This window comes from Octopus bimaculoides, chromosome 5, assembly GCF_046866305.1.
Source record: "Octopus bimaculoides isolate indiv1 chromosome 5, ASM4686630v1, whole genome shotgun sequence".
NCBI lineage: Eukaryota > Metazoa > Mollusca > Cephalopoda > Octopoda > Octopodidae > Octopus > Octopus bimaculoides.
In genome coordinates, this window is record NC_142932.1 from 105182463 (window position 1) to 105200709 (window position 18247).

At 34.9% G+C, this 18247-nt stretch overlaps 1 protein-coding gene across 23 annotated transcripts in view; it reads left to right on the top strand.

Moving 5' to 3' along the window:
• LOC106870742 (arf-GAP with Rho-GAP domain, ANK repeat and PH domain-containing protein 2) overlaps nucleotides 1–18247 on the top strand; it is a 285612-nt gene that overhangs the window by 242912 nt on the left and 24453 nt on the right. For 12 of the 23 annotated variants that reach the window (XM_089352854.1, XM_089352849.1, XM_089352851.1 and 9 more), the window contains 7 exons: nucleotides 10387–10448; nucleotides 11910–11977; nucleotides 13171–13279; nucleotides 14657–14743; nucleotides 15362–15418; nucleotides 16245–16290; nucleotides 17229–17310. In XM_089352854.1, coding sequence (XP_089208980.1) covers nucleotides 10387–10448; nucleotides 11910–11977; nucleotides 13171–13279; nucleotides 14657–14743; nucleotides 15362–15418; nucleotides 16245–16290; nucleotides 17229–17310 — 511 coding nt within the window. Of the gene's footprint in view, nucleotides 1–2610; nucleotides 2644–10386; nucleotides 10449–11909; nucleotides 11978–13170; nucleotides 13280–14656; nucleotides 14744–15361; nucleotides 15419–16244; nucleotides 16291–17228; nucleotides 17311–18247 lie in introns of all 23 variants that reach the window. The other 11 variants (XM_089352850.1, XM_089352845.1, XM_089352848.1 and 8 more) reach the window with 1 other exon arrangement.

An 18247-nucleotide genomic window follows, 5' to 3' on the forward strand; every position in this document is an offset into this window, starting at 1 on the left:
TGAATTTTATTGTTTGTTCACTGTAATTTTATTTTGAAATAAATGACAAAAGATGATGTGAATCTATTCTTGAAGAACTGTATTATGTACACCAGATCTTTGAACGAAATATTTTCTATACAGGTGTGGATGTGGCCGTGTGGTTAAAGAACTTGCTTCCCAACCATGTGGTCTTGGGTTCAGTCCCACTGTGTGGCACCTTGGACAAGTGTCTTCTTTTATAGCCCCAGGCTGACCAAAGTCTTGTGAGTGGACTAGGTAGACAGAAACTCAAAGAAGCCCATCGTGTGTGTATGTGTATGACTGTGATTGTGTTTTCCCCTCCCCTGCTTGACAGCCAGTACTGGTTTGTTTACGTCCCAGTAACCTAGAAGTTCATTAAAAGCAACTGATAGAATATCTACCAGGCTTAAAAAAGTATAAACAGGCATTGATTTGCTTGACTAAACCCTTCAAGGTGGTGCTCCAGTATAGCCACAGTCCAATGACTGAAGCAAGTAAAAGATAAAACAATTCTATTTTCCTATACCACCCAGTGTACAATCTTCTACATTTGCATAATGATTCATTCATTGGTTCTTTAGCAAGTACAGTAAAGTATACGCTTTGCTGATAAGGTCATAATAAGACCAACACAAACTTGCACTAAGAACAAGGACAAGGTAAAATTACTACCTGCTTTTATAGTAAGTTGATGCAGGTAGTTTATCCTGTCCCCCTCTGACTTTTAGTTCATGCAATTGAAAAAAAAACGCATTATTTAAGAGATGACCCAATAGATAGACTAATGTTGATGCTAAGCACATCTACTGTTGGTCGAGAGTTAGCGAGCTTGTTTGGCTGAAGATAGTTTATCACTTCCTAGAAGTGTTGGACTTGTCCTTCTACTTGATTTTGTTTATTTGTTATTATAGTGCCATCTTTGTCTCTGTTGGGAGAAAACTGGCAGATCTTGCTGCCACAAAGTTGTTTGATGATTTATAAACTGTATTTGTATTCCCATTGGTAATTTGGATCAAGATGGAAAAGAGTATCTCAATCAAAACAGAATTGGAAGCACATTGTGACCAGTGGTTGAACAATACTCATCTCTCCTATGGCTGCAGTTTGCATGGCTTCACATACCGTTCCCTTGAAAAAAAGATCACCTATCCTTCCTGAAGTTTGATTGATGCCCAAACAAATCAATAGGGTTATAGGAGTATAAAAAGGTTTTGTGTTAAATCTTCTGTTTAAAATCAGCAAATGATAAAATGTGTAAATAATTTACGTTATGGAAAAAAATGTTGCCCTGGCAGTTATATTAAGGTAAATGAAACAGGCTGTTGTAAACATTATAATAAGGTAGAAGTTAACATTGTTTTATAATTATAAATGCTAAATATTTAAATGATAGATTACCATAATCTTGTCACTGTTAAGTAGTTTTGACAACATAAGCTTCATTAAGTTGGGGGGAGAATCAAAAGATCTATGTGTTTAATCAGGGTCTCCTACTATGGCTGTCTCATCTGTGGGAAAGGATACAGTTGAAGTTACTACAGCAATATGTTGTGGGATCATACATTAACTCATTTTAAGATATGCCATTTTTAAATGTATGTTTGCCATATAAAAAACATGTGGGGAGGACTCAATAAAACATTGTTGAAAATGAAGAGCAGCAGTTTCAAAATAGGAACAAAGACAATAAAGAGATTGGGTTGCTGTATGGAACATATTAAATGACAGTATAGAAGCTCTGTAGTTGATTTAAATATGCTGTGTTTATGAATATCATAAGGAGATATGAAATCTATAGAACAGTATTGGAAACTATTGTTGGAACACACACTAAATCAGTGGTTCTGTATATCTTTTTGACTTTGTAACGCATTGGAGATTAAACATAAAAATTACTTTCATTTCACTTGGGAAATTTTAAAAATTGTTTTAAAGTTTAAAAAATTATTTTAAAAAATATAGAAAATCCTTTATGAATCCTACTTGTGTTTTACAAAATTATGAATAACACATTTTTCAAGACACTCAAGGTTTAATGTAGATTTAGCATCTGCACACACACATCCATCCCTCCATCCATACATACATACATATGTGATGGGCTTATTTAGTTCCTGACTACCAAATCCACACAGAACTTTGGTTGGCCTGAAGCAAACCTGAAGCCACATGAGTAGGAAATGAATTTCTTACCCACACATCTATTCCATGCCTGTATTTAAAAATATACCTGCAGTGCACACAGATACATTTTGTTAGACACTAGTGCATGGCAAATGCACCACCGATTATACCTGATTATTTTATATTCCTTAATTGCCCTTATATGGTATTGTGATATTTAATTTTTGATATTCCATCCAAGCATGTTTTCTGCAATAGCATTATTTATTTCTAAAATTCCTTTATCCAGCTAAACCCAATATTATGATTTAAATAATATTAACAATTTCACCATTAATTTTATACACACCTGTTTGTATGTTGCATCTTAAATTATCTTGCAATGTTTAATTAATTTTTGTTATAATCTTTTTTTTAATTTTTTGTGTGTTCTCCTTATCCAATTTGGTCCTTGCCATTTTTTTTTTAATTGGTTTTCTCCAGAAAAACGTGCATCTGTATTGATCAAATCCCGTGGTAAGGCCTTCATCCAGCTGATATTGCTATATTTTACTTACCAAATTATTCTTCTAAATGAGTAGGAAAAAAACTGTAGATAAATAAATACCTTCTGAATAATTTTGGCTGTCATAAAAATTTCAAGAAAATAAAATCCTGCATTTCCTAATTCTTTAATTTTTTTTTTATGGCTGTCTTTGAACATCCCTCTGTCTGACCTTTTACAACCTAGCCTTTTCTGCTTGTAATATGTCTCCCTTTATTCACCAACCACTTCACACTATGTTTGATATCACTCTGGATATTTAGAAAAACAATGAGAATTAATTTAAAAACACAAGAAAGACCCAATCAATGTTGAAGAGTAGTTGTCATCTCAGGTCATCTCAGATCAAGCAGACCTGTACTAAAATGTAGTCCAGGTTTTTTCTTTTTTTTTCTTGGACTTTGTGTATCTAGGACTATGTTATCTAATGTATTCTCTCACATTTTTAAAAATAGTAAATTGTAATTTGAGGTGGTAATTTAGCTGCTATTTCTTACAGGTTGAGTCACCATGCAGCGGTTCTCTAGTTCACTTATATAAGAATTAGTCTTGGTAGGTGAGTGATGGTTTCCATTGGCAAGAATTAGATTGGAAATGTTTTAGGTGATTCTTTTCTTCTTGAAACACTAGTCTCTTATTTCATTCCACAAGCACCAGCATACACGTCTTTTGTTTATAATTTTAGATCAAATTATTTATAAATATTTTTTGGTCTTCATTTATTAACTATTCTTACTGTTGGTTAATAACAAGATTTATGCTCAGCACTTCAGTTTTATACACTTGTCCAGGAACTAAGCTAATAAGTTGTACTTTCTCATTGTACATTTATATATCAAGATGGACTGAGACACTGAAAGTTAAGCAGGCCAAGAGCCATATCATTATAATCAGTTGTAACTCTCAGTACACTTATAGCTATATTATTTTGTATATAGTTTCTAACACAATGTAACCAACACCATTTATTAGTTGACTCTCTGCAATTCACTCAAAAGTATTTCTTCTTATGACTTTGGTTGTGTTCATTTTACTATCAGTGTTTCCCGCTAGTGCTAGGTAACATTCAAAGTATGACATATTGCTTTACCTTTGTTAACTATAAGAATTCATACTGCTCCTTACAACACTGAAGGACCATGGTGTAGACCCTGCTCACATTGCAGTACTGAAAGATCTTCAAAGTAGTGCAACATCAACTCTTAGGCGTCACTAAGACAGTGATAAGATCAAATTGGAGAGAGGGGCAAGGCAAGGCAACAACATCTCACCAAAGTTGTTTGTACCATGCTTGCAAGATGCTGTCATCAACAGAATCCAATTGAACAAGAAAGGCATCAACATTGATGGAGAACAGCTATGCCACCTGGATGTTGCAGATGATATCATCTTTACAGCACATACACCCAAGGAACTGAGGGAAATGCTCACCAATATCTACACTGCAATCCAACATGTTGGCCTCAGCATGAACCTTGGAAAGACCAAGGTCATGTTGAACAGGCATACTACACCAGTATCTGTCAATATAAACAGCAAGCCCATTGAAGAGGTAGATGACTACATTTATCTGAAGAAAATGCTGGAAAATGCTGGAAATCTCCTCTCAGAAGTCAAGAGAAAAATAGCGCTTGCTTGGGCAGCATTTGGGAAGAAGGAAAACCTCATTAGAAGTTCCAAGGCTTCTATGAAAATCAAAAGCAAGATCTTCAATAAGTGCATCCTGCCAGTGATGATTTACAGTAGTGAAACATGGGCTCTTGAAACTACTATCTTGAACACCCTCATTGTAGCCCAATAAAATCCTGCTCAGCATCACACTTAGGGACAAGAAAACCAATGCCTGGATTTGACAGCACATGAGAGTCAATGACATCATAAAGACTATCAAAGAGAACAGATATAAATGGGTTGGCCACATCACACAACTGAAGAACAACAGATGGACAATCAGTTTGATGAAACATACCAAAACAAGGTACAAAATCAAGAGGCTGACCAAAGACAAGATGGTGAGATGATCTCACCCTCTACCTGTAGCCTACATGGCCATAGCTGGCTAGAGGCAGACGACAGTGGAAGGAGTCTTGGGAGGGGGTTCTCCTTAAGAAGTGAAGCCCTGATTGAGGTTGAAGCTGTGATAGAAGATACATGCTTAAGGTATTGCTTAGTTGGATTGAACTGTGACTGAGAATTCTTAACCATACTACTTGGCTTTGGTATACAAATTTCCCAATACAAAATTTTTTCTTTGACTGTCTTTTATATAGAATATTAAAAAAAAAAAACAGAAATACAGCTTATTACATTTCATATAGCATTTCATATACCCATTCTTTTTTTTTGTGGGTGGGTGGGGGGTCATCCTAGTGAAAGAAGAGAGAAAGTTTTAACTTCTCGAATATAGATTTGATCTTTTATGGAAGTAACATTCTTAGAATAAAACTTTCAGAAATTTTATTTTAGAATATCACACACGCACACACACACACACACACACACACACACACACACACACACACACACACACACACACATATATATATATTGAAGACTAAGAAGCTTAGTGATTTATTCAGAGTGGTACTAAACTATAATCTGATGCATTACCGAATATATGTGCATGATATGACGTTTCTTCTTTCTTACCATTGAAAGAGGCAGCAAGGCATGTTTTGGCATGAGTGAATATATTTAGATGAGTAAATACTAACAAAAAAACCCCAGATCTCTTGTTATTTTCGGAGGAAAATTCTTTTTTTTTTCTTTTTGCATTCATTTTTCTGTTCCTTCGATATTCTAAAACTTTTTTTTTTTTTTCTATATTTCATGTCTGTGCAATGTTCTATCTGAATCTAGGAAAATTTCTCATCTCTTTGAGAATAAAATTGTGTAGATTGTGGTCTGTTAGTTGGAATTTCTATATCATATATTTTATTTTATATATTATATAGGTATACTATAAGTTTTATTTTAGACTTGTGTGTGTGAGGGAGAGAGATTAATAGTATCTTTCTTGAAATATTTTCATTCAGAAATGTAAAGCCTTCCATTGATATCCTTAATTATTATAAGATAATCAAATTCTATTTCACTGATTCTGTTTGATAGTTAGACACATATATTATATCATTATTAATGTTAACCTTCATCTAGCAAATCCTGATTTGTTTATAGTCAGTTCCTTAAGTTTCTTGTTCACTATTCCTTTCCAAGTAGCAATTATAGGTAAATCACGCAGTGAATGTATAAGGTGGTGAGGTGGTAGAATCATTAGCATGTCAGACAAAATGCTTAGCATCATTTCTTTCAGCTCTCTACATTCTCATTCAAATCCTGTTGAGGTCAACTTTGCCATTCATTCCTTTGGGGTTGATAAAATAAAGTGCTTGTCCAGTACCAGGGTTGATGCAATCAAGTGACTGTCTTCCTTAAAAAATTGCTGGTTTTTGGACCCTGTGATGGATTGATGTCTTATTCAAAGAGAATGTGATCTTGGTCAGATACATGCTATGGATACTGATTAACTAACTTTATGAGTTTTAGGGCTCAATGAAAAAAAAAAAAAAAATTTAACTAAAGTGATTGTAAAAGTTTTATAAAAATCTATCTATCTGAATAAAAGGAATGAAAATACAGTTAGAAATGAAACAAGTTAAAAAATAAATTACAAGTTGCTTGTCATTTATGTATGTTGGTATTAGAATGGTTAAATGCATCATATGTTCAACCCTTATGATGCCAACCTGCCTAAGATAGCACAACCCCCTCGTTTTTTATGATATAAAATGTTTTGTTTAAAAAAAAAAATCCTTCATCAAAATTTTGTGCTAATTTCAAACACCATCTTAATAATGATAGAATTAATTTTTACTAAATTCTTCCTTATTTCCAAAGTTAATTAAACAAGTATTGTAGGAATATAGAAATATGGTAAAAAATGGGTTAATGGGTTAATTGTTGTTATTTTTTTTTATCATTTAAAGAGCTCTGAATGAGTTGTTTGTTCAATATTCAATGTGATTACATTACATTGTACTATATTGTCAGTATTGTATAATATAGCATAAAATATCACAAAAATTTGCACTTACTCCTTAATCTACTTTTCATACAATTTCCAAATTGAATTTGAATTTTAAATTGGTTCATAATTATTTCAAACTAAACCATCCTGTAGCATTCTATTGGTTTAACTATATGGTGCATATTCCTATATGACCTTTGATATATTCATTTAATGCTCGTTTAATAGGTAAAGCTAATGAGATGACCATCTCTTCCTGTAGATTTCTGAATATGTTGCTTTTTCTGTCTGTTTTATTGCATTCAGTGGTGACCTCTTCTATGCCAGTGTATTTACCATTAGAATTTTAATTCAATCCACTGCTTATTTAACAATGAGAAGAGTAAAAAAAAAAAAAACTATGCAAAGGCAAAATGAAGCAATAAAAATTTTAATAATTATTTATGCTACTAATAATCATTTAATAAGTGTCGTTTTTTCTGCTATTAATTACAGTAGCTTACAATTTCATCATCATCATCATCATTGTCATCATCATCATCATTATTATTATTATTATTATTATTAAGAAGATAGTAAGCAGGCAGAATTGTTAGCATGTCATACAAAATGCTTAGCAACATTTTGTCTTAACATTCTGAATTCAAATTCCGCCGAGGTCAACTTTACCTTCCATCCTTTCAGGGTGGATAAAATAAGTACCAGTTAAACACTGAGGTTGATGAAATCGACTCATCCCCCTCCTGCATAATTACTGCCCTTGTGACAAAATCTGAAGTTATTATTATTATTATGTGAGAGAGCAGTGCATGCAATCAAAGTGACACTGGGGTAAAATATATGAAGCCCAGTATACCCATCATAACTACCCGTGCACATGCATCACAACCATATGTATGCAACATGGTGATCTCATGTCAAAATAAACAGCGCATGACCTTGCAGGTGGGGGCCTAGTTAGAATTTTCTTCAGGTTGAGTAGCCCACCCTGTTCAAAAGGTCTTTGAATAAGGTTTGTTTAAGGATGTTGAAAAAAAAAAACGCCTATGTTTCCAGAGATGAATTATTTAAATCTGTAAAGAATTCCTCTCAACACATGACTATGATGTTTCCCGACTACTTTTGTTTGTGATCAGAGATGCACATATCGTCAGCCACTAAGGGACATGCTCAACTGGTTAAGGTCAAACAACTGACAAGCAAATCTGTGGTACTGAGCAGAATATTTGCTGTAGCCCATCTTTTGTATCAAGACAAAACGATGTACATGATAACACTTCCAATCAGTTAAGATCAGAAGCCATGAGAGCCAATGTCTGGTACTGCATCAGGGCATATATTAATATTATTATTATTATTGTTATTTTTATTTTTATTATTATTATTATTATTATTATTATTATTATTATTATTATTATCTTGTTGTTCGTGTTCATGAAGTATTCTGATTTTGCTTCACTAACCTTTTTCTTTTGACTGACATTGTTGTTTCAAAATGCTTTTGTTTACCTGTAATTCTTGTAAAGAAGATTACTGGTTTTATTTTTGAAATAATATTTGCTTCTTTGGCATTTATGAAATCATACTAAAAATTTAATCAATGACAAAATTTGTGATTTCTTAATTCAATCTTAGTAATTATATTGTAAAAATTGATTCTGATTGAACTTGAAAGGAATTTGTTAAACAGAGATCCTCCACGTTATGGTAATTATGTTGAAGCACAGTCTTAAATGGTCTTTTACTCAAATCGACCCTTGTACATGTAATTTTTGGAAGTCTAGTACGTATTCATTGCAGCTTCTAACATGGAAGTGAAAAGGACAATGGATAAGTTTTTGTAGCATATATTCACCCAAGTTGCTATTAAGTAGAATTGAACCTGAAAACATGTGGTTAAGAAATTTGCTTTGGTACCACATGGTTTGAGATTCAGCCCTACTGAGTGACACCTTGAGTAAGTGTCTTTTACTGTAGCCCTTGGTTGACCAATGTCTTCTGAATGAATAAGATATATGGTAACTACCAACTGTGCGGACAGCCTGTTATCATACTCACACACACACGCACACACACACACACACACACACACACACACACACACACACACACACACACACACACACTTGTGTGCGCGTGCATGTCTGTTATGTGTGTGTCTTCACCTTCTGAAATTGCATGTAAAATTGCTGACCTACAGATGGTTCTGTCTGTTGTCATTTACTTGTCGACAAATTATCTGTGAGCTCTACACTTTGGGATGCAAAGAAAGAATTAAAACTCTCACTTGAGAAAACAGCTGACCGTTAATAGCAGGAAGGGTATTTGGCTGTAAAACAGTGTCTTAAATGTGTGTATTCACCTAACCCAGATGTGATTTTCAGGTATTTTCCCTTGACATAACACAACCAGGACCGCATTATTCAATGTTCACTTCTCATTTTATAAAGTGTGTAACTTTAAAGATATTTGGTTGCTATATCTAGCAGGTTATGCAATCAAGTAAAAACTCTTTCACTAGTGTTTTCTATCTTGAGTGAGTTTTCCCCTCACATCCATGTTCTTTAATTATCATTGTCTGTCATCTGTCTACATTTGAAGCTGTTAATTATAACAGATAATGCTACCAACAGGCTATTGTTATAAAATTTAGCAAATCCCAAACTCTTTATTTGCTTTATATTATCAGCTCGTTGTTTTCGAATAGTCATCATCCCAAAGTAATCACAATAAGTGATATCCACTGTATTAGCACACGAAGAATCATATATCTTCATACATTTTAAAACAACAAAACATTTGTAAGAAGACAAAAAGAGACGTTATCATCATTATTGTTTAACATCCATTTTCTATGCTGGTATGTGTTGGACAGTTTGACAGTAGCTGGCCAGCTGGAGAGCTCCCCAGGCCCCATGTTTGTTTTGGCATGGTTTCTATGGCTAGAGGTCCTTCCTAATGCCAACCACTTTACAGAATGTATTGGATGCTTCTATGCACCACTGACACAAGTGCTTCTTCATGGAATTTCCACGGGTGCTTTTTACATGGCACCAGCACCCACGAGCCTAGAAGATTAAGCTCTCTCAGCTGAAGAGTTATGCAGGGGGACATGCCTACATGCAAGGACAACCACAGTTTCACTTACCTTGATGTGTCTTCACAAGCACAGCAAACTACCAGAAGTCTTGGTCCCTTGTCATTTCTTCTGTGAGGCTCAACATTTTAAGATCCTTTCTCACCACTTCATCCCACATCTTCCGAAGTCTACTCCTTCCATATGTTCTCTCCACAATTAGTGATCAGTCATATGTATCACATAACCGTACCAGTGCAGCCTTCTCTCTTGCACTCGACATCTGATGCTTCGTATATCCAGTTTTCCTCTCAAATCACTTACACTCTGTTGTATAATGTCCACTGACATTACCCATCCAGCAAGCATACTGGCTTCTTTACTTTCATTGGCATCACTATCCATTTGCAAATGTAAAATACTGGAAAAGCAAATTATTTTTCTTTAATATAATTAAAAATGCTCAAAATAAAATATTTCTCCGCAATTGTATTATATATAAAAAATAATTTGATTGAAATAACTAGATATGAAATATAAAAACTAATTGAGATCATTATTTCAAATGTAAGTCTTTTTATTATTAAAAGCTTTTACTGATGTTAATTCCAGACTTTCTTCGGAGGTGGTGTCTGCTAGAACATGGTCGACTTAGTTATTACGCTGACAAAAAGGTATGTAGCATGGATTTAATCTACTGATTACTATTGAACTTGAATATTTCAAAATATACTTTGTGCCTTAACACATGGGTGAATTTTCTTTTTTATATGTTGTAGAGGTAAATGATTTAAGCTCTTTCCTCTCTCTGGAGAGTAGGCCATCAGTGGCTTTGTTCCACTTTTCTCATCTCTGGGCTGTCATCTCCCTGTTCTTAGTGGTTTTGAATTGTTATAGATGTTTCTGTAACTTTGCTTTGTACTAGTTAGGAGCATTGTCCATATGTAACTCATTTTTACCTCTGGAAACAGGTAGACCATATCAGCCTGGCCTCTATCTTTTGACCTGTCCAGCATGGGAGGCCGTACAAGGAGATTGTGCTCTGCTAGTATAGCTCTCAGGGATCTGTATTCATATATGATAATATAAATGACTGCATCAGTATGGTAGCAAATAACTAATTGAAAGAAAGGTCAATGTTTGTATGCTTTAGCTGAAACTTGTGTTAAACCACGCCAAATACATCTATCTGTGACTAGGTACCTTATGCTGGTATAACTCAAAACTATAAGCAGTGGTTCCTCTCATGGGGAAATTATGTGATACTGCTAGTTTCTCTAAGGGCAGATTTCTCTCTTCTGCTTAATCATAAATCAGAAATTAGAACTAATTATTGGTTTGCTCGATTTCACTGCAACTGGTGCTGCTAACAAAAACAAATGCTTTATGAGGGGAGCAAAACTTATAAGTTTGTAGGAAAAAGAACCTTTGAACTGATTTTAATTTTTAGATGGGGCCATTTTCTTCGGTTAAGTCTCTAATACCTTTGAGATTTGTCTAAATATCATAGCATACTACTCCTTTAGTTTTTATTAAATAAAAATCTCTGCTATCATGTCTATAAGAAGCCAATGTAAATCAAAATATGGGTATGTTGTTATTTTTTAACATCATAGTAACCCTGATAGTGTAATTCTGTGATAAAATGTGACCATCTCACATTTTCTCTAGGAACAATGCATCAAGAACCACATTGTTCCATCTGTTCTTTTCTCAGAAGGTAATAGGATGCCATTTAAGGAAGGTTTGACTGCTATCTGTGGCATGTTGAATGACAACATACAGGCTCCTGCACTAGATCCTAAAAAGTTAGGTTTTGCTTTATTGTATCTTATATATAAGCAGAATCTTGGAAAGAAATTTTGTAAGGTGGAGCAAGACTGTTTTCAGGCCTTGTTAGTGGAGGATTCTTCTCAGAATTCATAGGGACTGTGAGATGCTTTTGTGTTTTGGCATATGAAGGAGAGTTCTCTACAGGCTTTTCTTTAGCTTTCAAGATTGCAGACTTCAATGCAGTGGTAGAAACCACCTCTTCTTATAGGCCCTATGTATGAGGTATTCATATTAAAAGTAAAAAGTTGGGCTGTGTATGTTTAACTATGATTATAAATCTTTGTTTCAATTTCATTTTCTAGAATACTGCTGCACGTGGTAGCATTGAAAACACCCAGATGCTGGTTATACAGGCAACACATACAGAAAAGTAAATATTGTTGGCATCTTTCTTTTATGCAATTTGGGTTTTTGTTTTGTTTTTTAAATATATTCTAAACTATGTCTTCTTCATTACCTTTTAACTTTTCCATTCTTGCATGGATCAAACACAATTTGTTGAAGCAGATTTTCTATGACTAGATGACCTTACTGTTGTCAACCTTCACCTCTTCCCAAGCAAATTGATATTTCCCATGCCCAGATATGTTTTCTATGGAAGACTGGAAACAAACAACCTCACTCATATGATAGTGATGCTTGTTTACAACCATCACAGTGTCAAGACAACTGTTGCCAGCTCTGGTTGCCCTCCAGGTTGTCAGCTCTAGTCACACCATCCAATCCATGATAGCATGAACAATGGATGTTAAATGATGATTATTGTGAGGGATAAAAGACAAAACTGATCATCCATAAAAAGAAAAGACAAATTTAAAACCAAAAAAAAAAAAAAACTCATCTTTGCAGCTTTGAAAGTACGTTTCTAGATGGCGATACATGGTCAACCGTGACTGACCAATAGAAGCCTTAGCCTCAACGTGTATGAAAGTTAAACAGAGGAAAAAATACATCCTTAATAATTCATCAGTCATGTATATTTATATACATTCTTGTATGGTATTGTGAGAGCATGTGGCCATCTGCCATTCTGCTTTATATTATTATTATTGCTAAAGTGGCAAGCTAGCAGAACTGTTAGCACGGTGGGCGAAATGCTTAGCGATATTTCATCTGCCATTACGTTCTGAGTTCAAATTCTGCTGAGGTCGACTTTGCCTTTCAACCTTTCAGGGTCAATAAATTAAGTACCAGTTACGCACTGGGGTCAATGTAATCGACTTGATCCCTTTGTGTGTCCTTGTTTGTCCCCTTGTGGGTAGTAAGGAAATAAGAGCTCAAATTCCGCTGAGGTCAACTTTGCCTTTCCTCCTCTCGGTGGTCAATAACATAAGTACCCGTTGAGCTGTGGGGTTGATGTAATCGACTTAACTCCTCCTCCAAACTTGCTGGCTTTGTGCCAAAATTTGAAACCAATGTTACTAAAATTTTTTGCTATTGTCTGTATATTTGTGTGAATGAACAGCCATAGTGTTCCATCTTTTGCATTAACTAATACTTTTACATTTGAATAAATGTAAATTCTTTAATAATTGTCTTTAATGATTATTGTTTTGTCTTCAGATATAAACATTCCTTTGAGCTTAGCACAACACAAAACAACAACAGAATTTACCAGTTTGCTACGGATGAATTAGAAGAACAGACGAAATGGATGCAGGCAATAGCGAAGGTTAGTTGACAACAGAGAAATCAATTGGGTTCCTTTGCATATATTGTTGTGTTTGGGGAGCAAAATGATGGCATGAATTCAAGCTGGAAAATTGTTATTTACCTTTAGGTCAACTCTGATTGTGTAATGATCAGGAATATTCTCTCTGTGACCATTCCATTTTTTTAACAGTGTATCAAGCAGTCTATTATTCAATTTATCATTGCTGTTGCCACCATCACCAAGGTTTGATAGGTCAAAGGACTGCATCACACTCCGGTGTCTGCCTTGGCATGGTTTCTGTGGTTGAATACCCTCCCTAACACTAACCACTTTACAGATGTACTGGGTTTGGAAGGGCGTCCAGCTATAAAAACCATGCCAAAACTGACATCACCTGTGCCGGTGCCATGTAAAAGGCACTCAATCCACTCTATGGGCTGGTTGGTGTTACGAAGGGCATCCAACCATAAAAACCATGCCAAAACAGATACAGAAGTTGGTGCAGTCTTCTGCTTAGCTAGCTCCTGCCAAACCATTCAACCCATGCAATCAGGGAAGGTGGACGTTAAACGAAGATGATGATGATAATGAACACTAGTGAAGTTGGTGTGCAGCTTGCAGGGCTATGGGCTATGAGAGAAGCAACTTTATGCTTGGAGGTGAGGAATAGAGAGGGGTAAAGTTGAAGAGAAAAGGGTCAGAGTAGAACGGGTTTCATGTTGTAGAGGAGGTACATGGTTACCCTTGCATTAGAAGAAAGGATGGGAGTAATCAGGTGGAGCTGGAGACAGCAATAACAATAATGGCAATGAGGTAACAGGGTTGACTTTCAAGGTATGTGGTGGGTAGGAATGAGTTGGGCAGTGTCATTGTGAGTGAGTGGGGGAGTAGGAGGATGTCTGATTTTTTTTTTTTTTTTGTAAACAAGAAGGTGTGATTTGAAAGATATGTGGCTGCTATTCTTAGTAGATAAAGTGACTTGTAGGTGACTCCCTCATTGACTCTTTGGTGGAGAATAGTCGAAGCAGACGTAGACAGAAGATAACGTAATTAGATCTGATCTAAGAATGCTGGGTTTCACAGATGGTAAGACATTGGCTCAGGTTGCGTAAAATGATGCTATAATGGAGAACCATTTAACTCATTTTACTATGGAATGACAGATGCTAAAATGGACAATGATCGTCACATTTTTTGGTGGTGTGTTGAAAGAGTTGATAGCTTTAAATATTACCTCTTACTGTAACTCTAAAACCTTGCTACTCTCTCCCCTTGTTTAATTTTTTTCTCTCTTTCTTAAACTGTATGTGATTCACTTTCAAAAGTTGTTTGAAAGAAAAACCACCCTCACCTCTCTACACACAATAAAACCATTACTTTCATTTTATATTCTAGGTTTTCAGTCCAAACGAAGGTTTCTCAAAAATATCAGAATCCATGTTTGACCTTGCTGGCATCTTTTATATCAAATGGCATGGAATTGTAAGTTTACATTTGTTAGTTTATTAATTTTTTTCTAGGTTGAATAATTTAATGGGTTCCTGACACTATTTTTAATGAAATGAATACACAACCTGACTTTCAATTAATTTTGAAAATAAGGAAAAATTTGGAGGCATTATTGGGGGAAAAAAATTACAAAACAATAAAGTTTCTTTTTCATTAAAATATCACTTGGAACATGAGACTGATAGAATAAGTACCAGTATTGGAATGGTGGGGTGGGTTGGGGGTTTCCATTTGTTTGGCCAAACCTTTTAAGGCAGTGCATCAGTATGGCTGCAGATCAGTGACTGAAACTAGTAAAAGAGAGCAGATATAAGTATTGAACCTGGCTTAAGTATTTGATTTCTAAGAAAAATTACAACACCCTCTAAACAGACAGCAACCAGAGAGCAGGCCACATGACACTTGCCCCTCCCTTGTGAGCTCATAATACCTTCCCCCTCCGTTACAACCAAGGAGGTTCTGTAGCCCAAGTGAAGGACCACTGATGTAATGGATGTAGTTTTTATTAATTTATTATTTGTTTTAGTTTTCCATATTAGAAGTTTTTAGTGTTATATATATATATACTTTTGTTTTGCTTGAAATCTACAGGAATGGACCAAAAGCTGGATCATGGTGTCAGGAAAAGATTTAACATATCTAACAAATGTAAGTTTAAAGTTATTAATTGAGAATTTATTGAATCTGTTAGGAGGAAGTTTGTTATTTATGATGCTAAGTATAATATGGACTGTTTTCTTGGCTTGGCACATAATGATGCAGAGTATGGTAAGGAAAAAAGCTGTTTTTGGCTAAGGGTAATTTTTCTTTTGAAATGTTTTTATTGGATAAAGAGCTGTACACACAGCATTTACAGCCCCTTATTATATTGGGAAGTTTGTTGTTCTTGGTCTGGTGTATAATTGGAAAGATGTTATACATGATGCTTAATGTGAAAAATGTTATTTTTGGTCTGCTGTGTAGTGAAATGGTCTCTAATGAGAATTGTTTGATTTTTTTTCCTGGTGTGAATCTTAATGGGAAATCTGTTGTACTTAATTGAGGATTCTGATTTGAAGGCTGCAAAATAAGACCAAATTATTTAATTAGTTCTACCCTACCATATTTATAGAAGAAATTATTTAGTAACTCTTAGTATATTTTTAAGACTTATGTTTCAAAATTTTCTACATTCTATGATTTTCTTTATTTAAAAGATTTCATAAGGAATTTTCTCAGTAAAACCAATTCAATTATATATGATTTATCAATGTTTCTAACTTAAGTACTTTACCATAAAAACCATAAGAATTTTTCTCCTATTTTGAATGACATTCTTCCTGTATATGAATTACATTTTTCTTAGCAAGAAAACTGCATAATTCTTAAAAGAATATGATTTGATTGTTAGATTCTTTGTTCTGTTTGTATTTGTTTCTGAAATTTTTTTGAAAGTGTAATAATTATGTCTGAACTATGTTGTTAATTATTACAGGAAAAGACATGGGAACATCTAGACTTAAGGAAAACTATTAAAATGAGTGAGTATCAGGTTTTTGCTTATGTCCTTTCAAAATTATTTATGCAAATTTATTTGTTTTAATATCCATCAAGTGTGGTTGAAATAAATGTCAGCAAGGTTTTGATTTCTTCCACCTAAGCTGATAAGTACAACTGAAAAAAAAAAAATTAACTGATTAAGAGGATGTGTGGCACTCATGAGAATACAAGAAAATTCCTACCTAAAATAAAATGGTGCCAGTGGCTGCTGCTGCTTGTTAAAAGGATTATTTTATATTTTGATATCGTTACCAGCGTTGCCTTCTAGCACTTGTGCTTATGGCACGTTAGAAAATCATTTGAGAGAGGTCGTTGCCAGTGCCGCTGGACTGGCTCCTGTGCAGGTGGCACGTAAAAAACACCTTTTTGAGCGTGGCCGTTGCCAGTACCGTGTGACTGGCCCTTGTGCTGGTGGCACGTAAAAGCACCCCACTACACTCTCGGAGTGGTTGGCGTTAGGAAGGGCATCCAGCTGTAGAAACTCTGCCAGATTAGATTGAAGCCTGGTGCAGCCTTCTGGTTCACCAGTCCTCAGTCAAATCGTCCAACCCATGCTAGCATGGAAAGCGGACGTTAAACGATGATGATGATGATGATGATGATTTTATACTCCTACACTACCACCTGTCTCTCTTTGTGGTGTCCTTCCACAGCCTTTATCTTGCCCTTTACATTTATTCACTGTGTTTCTATCTCACTAACTTCTCTGTGTTTCCACATCTTTCTTTTTTCTAACACGTTTTGTCCTTGCAGTCTTTCCCCTTTTCCTCTCAACCTCTCCACATTTTCCACAACTCTTCTTATTGTCCGTCACATATTTCATTTCTCTGATTTCTATCATTTACTCTTAAACTTATTTTATATTTTAATAAAACTGTCTTATTACATTTATCATAAACTTCTTTTCCTTTTTTTTTAGCCAAAATTAACACACCTGATGAAAGGTGCATTGGTGCAATACAAAATAATGGGCACTGCTTTGTAGCTGTGTTTCCTAAAATGTAAGTTTTAATTTCTTATTTATGCAAGGTATGTGGCCTAATTGTTAGGGTGCTGGTTTCAAGATCAGAAAGTTGTACATTTGATTTATGGACTAGTTTGTATGTTATCTCCTTGATCAAAGCACTTGATTTCATGTTGCCTCAGTCCAGCAACTGGGGGTGAACTTCATTGCAGACATGGGTCCCAGCCAAGAGAAGGGTAGTGACTGTCTGACATTTCATTTCTGCTATAGAAAGACTATCTTGACAGCCTCAGTTGTCCATAACTTTGACTGGCTCTCATTACTTCAAATGTATCCACTTTCTTTACGTGGTTTTCAACATACCTATGTGTGGCATTGGAAATACTGTGTTATCTTTCAAACAAAGTAGGATAATTTTCCTGTCACTGCTACTGTGTTCAATTCACAGCCTGGGCACATAAAAATTGCTGTTTTCATTCACCTACAGTAGAACCACAAAGTATGAGTGCACCATTGTACGAGTAATTTACTGTACGAGCTGAGACGTGTGAATTTTTGTCTTAAAGTACGAGCGGTAATTCGCAGTACGAGCATGCAAATTGTCCCATTTTTAAGGTAATTCAGTTAATGAAACCACTTTACATATTTCTTTTTCATTCTCTTTTTTATAATTGTCATTTTACTTGTAACTACACCTTTTCTGTTTTAAAACACTTGAAAAATTATTTTTGAGTGGTTTGGGGGTGCTGGAACAGATTAATTATATTTTAGTTAATTTCAGTGGGGAAAATTGATTTGTAAAACAAATAAATCATAAGACAAGCTTGGTCATGGAACGAATTAAACTCGTACTGCGAGGTATCACAGTACTTATATGTACAGCTAGAAGTTCTTTCTCCAGTCTTAAAGTACCCAGTTGTTGTGGTTAGCATTATCAGATTTTGGTCCTCCTGATTTCTGATACAGATTACATG